The sequence below is a fragment of the Lynx canadensis genome, chromosome B4, assembly GCF_007474595.2.
Source record: "Lynx canadensis isolate LIC74 chromosome B4, mLynCan4.pri.v2, whole genome shotgun sequence".
In the NCBI taxonomy this organism is placed as follows: Eukaryota; Metazoa; Chordata; class Mammalia; order Carnivora; family Felidae; genus Lynx; species Lynx canadensis.
In genome coordinates this window covers 121,421,973-121,433,875 of record NC_044309.1, presented here as the reverse complement: position 1 = coordinate 121,433,875, position 11,903 = coordinate 121,421,973, and the positions used below count along the sequence as shown (strand labels likewise).

The window sequence follows — 11,903 nt, the reverse complement described above, 5'->3', positions numbered from 1 at the left end:
ACTGGGGATTAGGTTTCAACATATGATTTTTCGGAGGACACAAACATTCAGTCTATAACAGAAGCCCAGACTACACGTGGAGATGGCCAATATTGTTAGCCTTCATTTAGTCACTCTGGGTCTGCCATGTTCTTAATCCCTGAGGGATGAAAGGCACCAGGAGGACACAAAGAAAAAGGGAAAATCTGCAAATCAAACAGGGTAGGCTTCTGGAAGCTCTTGGCCAGCCAGCTGGGCCCTGTTGGCCTGGACTGAAGGTGGCCAAAGTAGTCTAGGAAGGTCTCCTATGTCATGGAAATACAGATGGGTATGTATGAACCTGCCAAGCAGGAAGTAAGAAACAGGGTTTCTTCCCAGAGTTTCTTTCTTCTTCATTACTGATGGGATCTTGAGAATAAACCATAGCTTTCAAGTCAGTCTTTCTAAATCCTCGTTCCTCCCTGTATTTATTTGCTAGTCTCTATTCTTTAACAAGTCTTTTTTTTTTCTTTTCTTTTTGTCCAATTGTTCCAGTCGGGTCTTAGCTGGGCTAATTCAAAGAGGAGGTCATGTTTCAAAGTTGATCCAGAAAGATGACAAGGCAAGATCACCTCCTTGTGGCTGAGTGGCAGGATAACAAGAAATGTTAGCTCCTGGATCTACCTTAGGGGAGAAACGCCAGGAAATGATTTGTGGGAAGTGTAAGCTTTGGTGTTCTACTATCATTAAGGTAGATGGCAGTTTCCTTAGATCCTTAGATCATTTCTTTAGTGCCACATAAAGTCTGAAGTGCAGAAAAAATATATAGTTTTTAAAGTCATGAGTATATTTTAGCATGAAGACTATTATATGCAATTATTTTATTTTGCCACTAAAGCCATCAGATATATATTACAAGTGATTTTTTTTTTGGCTTGAGTGTATGACAGGAAAACAATGTTTAAATCAATGAGTCAAATCATCTCTACTAGCATTGTTTATCTAGAAGAATTGCATAGACAAAAGTAAGAGCAAGGACATTTAGTCTATGCTTTCAAATGGGACTTGGCCATTTAAACTTAAATCTGTTTACTGGCAGATTTTTTTTTCATCATGACTATAGAGATTATATGTTATTTAAAAGAAACAATGAAGTTAATTGTTTCTTCCTTTTCAGTGTTTGCTTTAAGAGAAAAATCCTGAAATTGGTAGAGATTTCAGGTTGGTAGGGATGTCAGGAAATCATGAAATGTAAGAGAAAACTTAGCAGTCAGGGTGGCTTAACTCATGGTAATCAGCATATGTACAATTATAATTTGCATTCCAGTTACTGAGGCTGAGAAACCCTTGCTCTGGCTGAACATATGGTGAGTAGAAGATCTCTTTTTCTAAGAAATAAGATGGCGAGAGTCTTTGGAGAATAGCTTCACTGAACTGGTAAGTTAGTTTTCTCCGGATTTTCGTGATTTCCCCAGTTCTTCCATAATTCCTCAGTGCTCTGGCCATTTTCTGGTAAGTCATGGTCTTCCGGTTACCTTTTCTTTTCCCCCAAAGTTGGGCAAGTTTTTCTTTGTTTTTTGACATAAACTGAAAGATGCCTTTGGTTTTATCTACCCACTGAATACAAGATGCCATCTCAGGATTACACAGGGATTCATGAAGGTATTCGAACAGTCGAAGCTTCTTCCTGCCTAAAATGGAGAACAAATATCATACTTCACCATGGCTATGCACAAAGAACATACTCAGGAAAGGTTTGTTGAGTGACTATAAAATTCAAAGCCGCACTGAGTCTTGAAAGTCAAAGGTCTGTTTGGCTTATTGAAGTTTTAATTGGACCTTTCTTTGTTAGAGATATTGTAAAAAAATTTTATATTGTCCATTACTAGAAAAGGGAAGGCTGGAACTTGACCCAAGTCTCTCATCTGTCATGTGGTCTTTCTTCAGCTAAATCTTGACTACTGGTTTTATGTCATATGCTAAACTTCCTATAGAACAACAAAACTGAGCAAAATTTAGTGGTTTTAAAGAGAAGCCTCAGAAGCCCTTTTCAGAAAGCAAATCATTTGAAAGGGCTTTATTCAAATGAGGTAAGTCAAATGAGGTAAGGAATGTGAATGTATTTTGTAAAATGCAAAACAATATTCAAATATAAAGTAACATTAGTGACATTAATAACAAAGACTTAGTTAAAAAAAAAAAAACTCTGGGTGTGCACAGTTGCTTGAAAAATAAAGAAAATGCCAAAATATCTTTATGACATTTGGACATCATTTATGAGCAATGACAATGGGCATCGTGATGTTTTTCGTTGCTGTAAAATAACATGGTACAATGAGAGTTTTTGTCCCTTTAGGAACACAGCCCTTTATATTTTAGAATTTCTAGATAGGAAACTTTAGGAAGATTTGTCGTGATTTTTGTTCTGTTGATTGTATCTCTTTGACCTATGAGAGAACCAAGGGGACAGCCCATGTTGTGGCTTCTGAGTTGGCCTGTAAATACCATGCTTCACCAGATCTGTCAGTAGCTGAGATAGCTATGGTCAAATTTCCTTTTGCTCTAGATAGAGTTGAATAGTGGATACCCAAACTGCTTTCAACAGTCTCTCGGGAGTAATACTCTTATATCAGTCATCATTCATCCCCAAACCTCAAAGGTTTTTAAGATTATCTTTTTGAGTTATATTATCTCTAATTTACAAATTGAGAAATGAAAGGGACTTACCAAAAAACACATCATGAATTAAAGTCACAGCCTTAAACAAACTCTGTCCCTTATCTGATGGTCAAATCCATGATAATGGATGCTCATCTTTTAAAATTTGTTTTCAATTTTGAAAAAAAATGTTTAAATTTTTGTTAAAAAAATTATTTTGTGGGGGCACATGGGTGGCTCAGTTGGTTGAGCGTCCGACTTCAGCTCAGGTCATGATATCACAGCTCGTGAGTTCGAGCCCCACGTCGGCTCTGTGCTGACAGCTCAGAGCCTGGAGCCTGCTTCAGATTCTGTGTCTCCCTCTCTCCCTGCCCCTAACCCACTCACATTCTGTCTCTGTCTCTCTCGAAAATAAATAAACACTAAAAAAAATTTTTTTTTAAGTATTATGTGCTCACAGTAAAAGATTCAATCAGAAGCACAAAGTGAAAAAAAAAAAGCACAAAGTGAAAGTAAAATTCCAGTCTATCCTACAGTTTTTAAAATTTTTTGCATATAAACATATGTATACCCTTTAAAAATACAAGTGGTATCAAAGTAATATGCCCTTTTCCAATGTTATATACCTTAAATTATATCAGAGAATATAGAAATTAGCTACAGATGGGTAAAATACCCAACTGTTGACAAATGGCTACTTCCCAGGATATAGCATGGGAGGAAAGAAGGAACACTTCTACTTATTCTTTATGTATTTCTGAATCCTTTCTACTTTTAATCATGTGCATTGTTACTTTTAAATTATGGAATTAAATGGGATTAAGACAAAAGAATGTACTCTAAAGTTCTTTATCAACACGTATGATATGCCTGCATGCCTTTTAAAAGCTATGTGTTCTGTTTTATGCATGTACTATTTTTCTCTGGATAATAAATGCCCAGATTATTTTGAAATTTCATTCTGTTTCAAATGTATCCCTATTTCAAGTGGAAGATGAAACTTGAAAAACAGAAGATGGTGAGTAATATGTCCCATAATGGCAAAGCTCCACAACATAAAGCATCAGTGGAAAGACATAGGCTTTACACCCTGGAATGAGTTAGTTTAAAAAAATAATAGTGACTAGCTAAACACCTGGACAGAAGTAGAAGTGTAATTCTCCTTATATTAAATTACCACCATAGTTCAATATCCAGTACCAATATTCAGTGATACAGATTTATTTTCTCTGTGTGATTTTATGCATTATTCTTTGCTGGATTAGATTATAACTGAATATTTAGAATTTTATTCTAGGATACAGTGTACAGTATTCTAGGATGGAGATATAGAAACAAAACTAGTTTTTCCAAAAAAAGCTCATTTAAAATAATTTAGTAACTATGATAAACCATTTTTTAAAAATTTCATCATAAAATTATAGTGCATCTTACACATCTCTGTTCCTTATACACAGACAAATGCAGTGGGTAAGTTCCATTCTTTTACTACAACAACACACACACACACACACACACCCCTATGGTATCTTGAAAAATTATCCAGTGCCAGGCTATGAGCATAATGCTTTACATAGGCTTTCATTTGATTTTTACAGAAATCTTATGATTTATTTGTACAATTACCATTATTTGCCTTTTGAATGAGGAAACTGTGGAACAAAAGGTTGAGTGATTTTCCCAGGCTCATACAATTAACCCATAGTTCACACTCAATCACTGAGTTACATAGTCCTTAAGAGTCAAAAGATATGAACATTTAAATTTTTCATAGTGCCAAATTACCTTACAAAACTTTGTACCAGTCAATCTACACTGCCTCCAAAAGCACATGTGCACATGTCAGCGGCTACTATCCTGCTTTAACACTTTGCCCATCTGTTAGGTGAGATCATCATCATCTTAAATTTATGAAATCAAGATTTCAAATTTATGAAATATTGAATTATTATGGAACTTCATTTGCAGAAAACTTAACAGAGAAGACAACTTTTACACCAAGGCCTTTACAATTAGAATAAGATTGCTACAACAACTTATGGAAAAGTTCCTCCTTCTATACCCCAAATATATACACATTATTCTTGAATGCAGATTTATTTGAGTGAAGCAACACAATGCAGCTTCATAACATTTCTATGAAACAATAGGAAGCCTCATCCAAGGTGAATGGCTTGGAGTGGTTCAGTCCGTCAGATGTGAATTCTTCTTAATCACAATACGAGAATATTTTGCAAATGCAATTCTAAACTCAGATATGAAATCCCTTTAAAGCTGCTTTGAAGATTTGGTTCTTTTACTTATAAAAGGAGTAATGGATCCACATACCTTTTCCTCCCTTTTGATGGAGAACAGCAGGTTGTACCAGCTGGTTTTCAGGGATGTTGGGCAGAGATTGATGAATATTTCCTTCAAAATAGAGGTCCGCAGCACTGTTCTATATAAATAATGCAGCAGATGTTAAGTGGGACTTTCCACGTGGCCCCCAGTTGATGGCTAAAGTTAAAAGCTGGGGACAAAAAGACTGCTAAGAATCTCCCAAATTCTAACAAGCACTATTCTCAGTTGCAGCCAGTTATCTCCCAGGGCAGAACTAGCCTCAAACCCACATAAAGAGAGGACCAAGGGATGCAAAGCAATCTTTGGCTTTGTGGGAACTTTCATATCATCCCCTCCTTATGAGAAAAAAGAGGGTGTTCCTTCCTTCCTTCTCCTTAAAAATGCCCAGCCAGAAAGAAAAATTTAAAAGAATTATTAGTAGAAATTGAAGTGCCCACAAAAAAGGGAAGATGGGTTTTCCATTCCTCTGTTGGATGCTGGGCAAGAGACACAGAGAGAAAGATGTCAGCCAAGGGAGGGCAGAGCCAAGAGAGGGGACAGGTGGAAGCAGCCTGAGGTGTTACCATTACATATGGCAAGGATATATAGGTCTCCTCAGGTTAATTCAAACTCCCTCTTCAAAGAAATGTCATATGGAGAGGCCCTGACAGAACTTACAAGGTAAGAAAAAGGACATCTGCTATACAGCATTGTTGAAGGGAATGACTGGGAAAAAAAAAAAAAGAAAACCATGTCGTATTTACACCCTACCACATTAAGACTGCTGGCATTAAGAAAACAACACAAAAGAACACATGAATGGAGAAATAGATGATGGGGACACTTCATTTGCAGGGCACACTACTACAATATCCATGAGTTGATCCAAAACATGTAACTAGCTCTAAGCTTGGGAAGGAAAATAGAGAAGGTGTCAGGGTGCCTGGGTGGTTCAGTTGATTAAGAGTCCAACTCTTGGTTTCCTCTCAGGTCATGATCTCATGGTTCCTGGGTTTGAGCCCTGCATTGGGCTCCATGCCGGCAGCATGGAGCCTGCTTGGGATTCTCTCTCTCCCTCTCTCTCTGCCCCTGCCCTGCTTGTGCTCTTTCTCTCCCTCAAAATAAATAAACTTAAAAAAATAATTTAAAAAATGAAAATTTCTTTAGAAAATAGTGGAGGTCGATAGAAGACTGTAGGTAAAACCAGTGTAGAGTAAGTTTGGGCTTTGCCCTATGGCATATAGGGGAACCATGGCTTTTTGCAATTTTCCAGATCGACTAAAGAGTAGCAGTAACGTGAGAACCCTAAAAATACATCTTTATAGAAGTCATTCACACCCTCTGATGCTGGGTGAAGAGCAATGATGGAGGACAGTTTCCTTCTTGACAGCACTGCTGAGGCTCACCCCATGTTGACTCTCAGGGTCACACCACTGATGGCTGTGAATGTTCTCACAGTCTCTGCTGCCTCTAAGCTGGGTTTCAGCTAGCATACACCAAGTGAAAGGCAGGACTGAATAGGGAATTTGCCTGTTACTGGGGGGTGGTCTCCTGGTACATGTACTCACTATTACTGTTCTCCAATTATAGACAGGTTCCTCTGCAGGCAGCATACCATAGCAGTTGGAATTCCCTCTGATATGAGAGCAGTGGTTGATGAACGCCAGGTAATTTTTGTAATCTAATTTAAAAACAGAGACAGAAACTGAAAAAGTCAAAGTTTATGATTACACACATGTGCATGTATGCATATATGCTTATGTGTGATTGCTCTATCATGTGTTTTCTATCACTTTGCATTTCTTTTTTTAAATTTAATTTATTATTTTTTTTAATTTACATCCAAGTTAGTTAGCATATAGTGCAACAATGATTTCAGGAGTAGATTCCTTAATGCTCCTTACCATTTAGCCCATCGCCTCTCCCACAACCCCTCCAGTAATCCTCTGTTTGTTCTCCATGTTTAAGAGTCTCTTATGTTTTGTCTCCCTCCCTGTTTTTGTATTATTTTTGCTTCCCTTCCCTTATGTTCATCTCACTTTGCATTTCTTTACATTTATTGCATTGTGCTGGTATCAGAGATCTCTTTTTACATGTCCCATATTCCCTTAGTAGAGTATGTGTTCCTTGCAAGTAGAGATCCATGATCTCTTACCTTGGTACTGCCCGCAACACCCTGTATAAACTCGGTAGGCAAAATACCTGTATCTCACCTGCACTATCTTTCTATAGTCTATAGGGCGATAGGTGAGGAAGAATAAAAGAATATTTATTCTTCTGATTATAATATCTCTTGCATGGAAAGTCTATAAGATAAATTAGAATAACTGAAAAGCCCACTCTGAACAGTTAAAATTATCAATTAGATAAATATCAACTAGATATTTTTAATAGCAAATAATTATATGTGCTAGTATTTCTATGTGCAATGTCATTCTTTACATTTTTATATATGACACTTTAAATTTACTTAGGCTAGGTAACCCTGGAAGCTTTCTGCCTTAGAATTAATCCTAGATGCACTAGGTAAAAATGGTCTTCTCTGTTCTGGTAATTATTATTTGTGTCTGACTAACAAGCCTTTTGATATCCCAGTGAAAGAAGGGGACTGACATCTTTACCTGGGGAGTACGGAAGATCTCCGGTTGAATGTTGCCTCAGGACCTCAAAAGCATCTTCAAAGGCTTGACCCAGCTTGTCTTGTTCAACACAGGCCTGCTAGAAAAATGGCAGAACTCTCGAGTTTTGAAATTATCAATTGAACTTAATTTTTCTGTTATAAAGTAGAGTTTCTCACCCACAGCACTATTGACATGTTAGGTTGGCTAAGACTTTGCTGTGGGGGGGGGGGGGGGCTGTGCTATGTATTGTAAGATATTGAGCAACATCCCTGGCTTCTACCCACTAGATGCCAGTTAACATCCTCACAGTTGTGACAATCGAAAATGTCTCAGAAATCACCAAATATACCCTGGGAGACAAAATCAACCCTGGTTGAGATCCACTGCTCTATAACATATAGTATTTAGAGAACAGTACTCATTCTATAGTATAGTATTTAACATTCTTGTAAAATTTTAGTAAGGAGTCGTATAGCAGAAGACTGATTTGGAAAAAGGGATCAGGCATATATCTTTAATGAAAAAATCTGAATTGCTGCTTAAAAATGGAATGTTCTTCATCAGACTTCGGCTCAGGTCATGATCTCATGGTTCGTGGCTTTGAGCCCCGCATAGGGCTCTGTGTTGACAGGAGCCTGCTTCAGATTCTGTGTCTCCCTCTCTCTATCCCTCCCCTGCTCGTGCTCTCTCTCTCTCTCTCAAAAAAATGAACATTATAAATACTAATAAAAAAATGGAATGCTCTTAATTTCAAAAACATGTCTCTAAGACCTAAAATTAAACTGTCTTGCAAACCATTTCACGCCCTTATAATCTGAACCATATATTTTATTTTCCAAATGGAGGATGTTCATCCTCCAAATCACCCAAAGATTTTAAAATGCCAACTTACCATGCTTCATTAATGAGTTTACGATTCTGAAAAAGATTAATAAGTAAAAAGCAAAATTAATAGTGTCTCTATTTCACTTGCCTCTGAATTAAAGGATCTTACTCAAAATATTTCCTGAAAATACCTAATGTAAACCAAAAGTACCATCTAAATTCTTTTTAATTTAATTCTGAACAAAATTTCCTACAAACTTTTTTTTGCTCTTCTATCATTACAAAACGTTTTAAATGTGAAAATAGCTAAATAGAGTTAATTACCTAAATTGCTTAACTTACAAGACAATAGGAAAAAACTCAATATTTAACTATTTCAATATTTCAAAATTCTTTTAAGAGTTAAAGTATGTAAATTATCTTAGCATAGGTGTCCATTTATAACAGTGTTGTTGTTTTTAGATCTTTCTGGTGTCAGCCTAATGAGAATCTGGTGAATGATAGGCTTTTTAGCTCACAAACTGTGGACCTACATTACAAATAAAATTTACCCTGGGGTGCCTGGGTGGACCAGTTGGCTAAGTGTCCGACTCAGATCAAGATCATGGCTCAGATCCTGATCTCAGAGTCCGTGAGTTCAGGCTCTGTGCTAGAGCCTGCTTGAGGTTGTGTCTCTTCTCTCTCTGCCCCTCCCCCACTTATGCTCTGTGTGTGTCTCTCTCAAAAATAAATAAACGTTAAAAAATGGAAAAAAGCAAATAAAATTTACCCTATGAAACCCATCCAACGACTTTCTAAAATGGTAGAATAGGAACCGTGCATGGCCTACTTTCTTATCCCTGTAAGTTATATTTTGTTTTAAATAAACAATGATCACACAGACCCACATTAAATGTTCTTTTTAAGTTTAAATTCTATAGAACTAAACACAAACAAATCTACATAACAAGAAAGAGTATGTGGTGGGTCCAACATTGCTTATCATTTCATTTAGCACAAGCAACTGTTTATACAAGTTGTTAATATTTATCCTGCAAACATAGTGAACTTACTCATTAACACTGAAGAAAACAGAGATAATATAATCTAACACTATTATTATATACATGTATCAATAATTACATCAATATAATATGTCAAACATTGGAATTCTATTCAGCTCTTTGAAATCACTATATCATGTCAGTTAAAAGAAAACATGAGAGGAAAAGTGATAAAAAAGGTAATTATATGATGTGATGGAAATGTTAACTAATCTTATCATGGTAATCATTTCATAATATGCATGTATGTCAAATAATCACATTTTACACCTTAAATTTATAAAATCTTATATGTCAATTATATCTCAATAAAGCTGGAAAAAAAGACAGCTTCCCAGTGTGGGAAATGCTGAACAATTTAACAAAAACTAAAAAAAAAAAAAAAAAAATCCATAAATCACTGGGTTATGGTTCCTAATAAATATTATCAATATATGTATTTTTAAAGACCAGTAAATGACTTTCAATTAATTATGCCTCAACTCATAAGCACCAAAGCAAATACATGAGTGTTGTATGACTTTGACAAAAATACTCCACAAAATTATCACAACTATTACAACTAAAGTTAAAGTAGCAAACCAAAAGGGAAGAAAAAAGCTTGAAAACGTTATCGATCAATGCAATTGCTTGGTATTTCTTATATCAGGTCAATGAGAAACGTTAGGTCAAAGGAGAAATTTAAGTTTTCACAAGGTATTTTGAAAAACAGAAGCTAAATACTTACCAGGAAGACACTTCAACCCTTTGCAAAGATGTTTCATTAATATCGGAATCCTAAGACAGGACTGTCAAGAACTCACTGGCAGAGTTGCATTAAATAGCTGTTTTTAAGGAAGTGCTACAAAAGGGGATTTTTTTAAAAGATACAGTGTCCTCATGATTTCTATTTCATTATAGGCCAGAGGCTATTATTTTGAAGAGACACATAAAAGTTCATATCCCATGGGCTGAAAGCATTCGAACAAACCCCGTGAATCTTCCGCCAGCATAAATTGAGTCTCCTCTGGCCCCCTGTAGCCCCACTGGAAATCTCTGACCTGCACAACTCTCGTCCATCCTTTTTTTATTCCTTTTGTGTCCCCCCTGATTCTAGACCCTGTATTGCCTGTCTTGCCTGGACTATAAACAACTTTCACTCTGGCCTTCCCAAAGTGGTCCCTTTCCTCTCAAACCACTTGACTCATACTGATTGCCTTACTTAGAGATCTTAAAGGCACAGTCTCTTGCCCTGGCATTCAAGGCTCCTCATTCTAACCTTAGCTTTATTTATCACCATTCATTTAGGAGAAGGAAATGAAATTCAGGTTGTAGCCTTCTCTCCATACCTAAATCCAGTAGGGCCTCCAAAAAGGTCAGGAACAGCTCCTGGGTGGTGATCCGGTGATCCAGGATACACTTGAAGCTCCTGATCTGCACAGAGGTCCAGTTCTCTCATTTAGCCAGAAGTTCTATTGGAGATGGGTTTTGGTGGCTTTGGTGGAAATCATGGGGTGCTCCTCCACCTATAATGCTTGCTTCCCAGTCCATTCATGTGCCCAGTTACCCATTCCATTTTACCTATCAGAGTCTGATCTAGCATCCACGTGTACCAGGCAGAAATAACTTTCCCCTCTGAAGCACGTGTCTGCATCACCCTTCCCTAACTGTAACCTTCTGCCATTATAACAGATATCACATTTCGCCAGGGGGAAAACCACCTAAGAATTTTTGGTAAACCTTTTGGGTGGAGAGATTTTCTGTTTTGCATGGTTGGAATCTGAACTCACCTTTGATATGGGACCATTGTTCTAGACCATCTACTTTTTTTACTCAATTTGTTATGCAAATGTAAACACACATCTCCTCTTCAGAAATGTAGATGTTATAATAACAAGTGTATAAAACTGTAATCACTAATGTTGATGAGGTTTTAATCTGTACCATTTCCATGTGTACGCCCTTTTGCGCCATTTTGTTCCATTTGATTTATTTTTTTAACAAGTATATATTTCTGAGCTTTTTTCTCTGCTGGACACTGTCCTGTGTCCATGGAATATAGCCCTGAGCAAGTTATAATGAGAAATGATTTTTTAAAAAAGCAAACTAGACATGTATTAGATAATAAATACTAAGAAAATGATAAGAGAAAGGGTATAGAAAGAGTATGTAGTTGTGATGAATGATCATGAAAATCCTCTGGGGAGGGAATGTGTGAGAGCTGAAATCTAACAAGAAGAAAGAGTGAGCAAAAGAAATGCAAGGATATATTGGGGCGCCTGGGTGGCTCAGTCGGTTAGGCGTCTGGCTTCGGCTCAGGTCATGATCTTGTGGTCACGAGTTCGAGTCCCGCGTCAGGCTCTGTGCTGACCGCCTGGAGCCTGTTTCGGATTCTGCGTCTCCCTCTCTCTGACCCTCCCCCCGTTCATGCTCTGTTTCTCTCTGTCTGAAGAATAAATAAACATTAAAAAAAATTAAAAAAAAAAAAAAGAAAGAAATG

At 36.9% G+C, this 11,903-nt stretch overlaps 1 protein-coding gene across 2 annotated transcripts; it reads right to left on the bottom strand.

The window, feature by feature from the left end:
• Positions 1–466: 466 nt before the first annotated feature.
• SPIC (Spi-C transcription factor) lies at positions 467–10,225 on the bottom strand. Of its 2 annotated transcripts, none has more exons than XM_030323495.1 (6): positions 10,152–10,225; positions 8,449–8,474; positions 7,557–7,653; positions 6,504–6,616; positions 4,945–5,053; positions 467–1,649 (listed from the first exon to the last, which is right to left on the bottom strand). In XM_030323495.1, the coding sequence occupies exons 2-6, from the start codon at positions 8,449–8,451 to the stop codon at positions 1,222–1,224; spliced, it is 750 nt and encodes a 249-aa protein (XP_030179355.1). In that variant the 5' UTR covers positions 8,452–8,474; positions 10,152–10,225; the 3' UTR covers positions 467–1,221. The 2 variants fall into 2 exon arrangements, with proteins under 2 accessions (XP_030179355.1, XP_030179357.1); XM_030323497.1 differs by having other exon boundaries at positions 7,557–7,650.
• Positions 10,226–11,903: the final 1,678 nt, after the last annotated feature.

Bases quoted from the DNA above. Each gene is read 5' to 3' on its own strand.
- SPIC (XM_030323495.1), bottom strand. The intron at 6,617-7,556 runs GTAAAGATGTCA...TTTTTAAATTAG, and splicing joins AGATCTTCCGTACTCCCCAG to ATTACAAAAATTACCTGGCG. The intron at 5,054-6,503 runs GTGAGTACATGT...TTATTTATATAG, and splicing joins ATAATTGGAGAACAGTAATA to AACAGTGCTGCGGACCTCTA.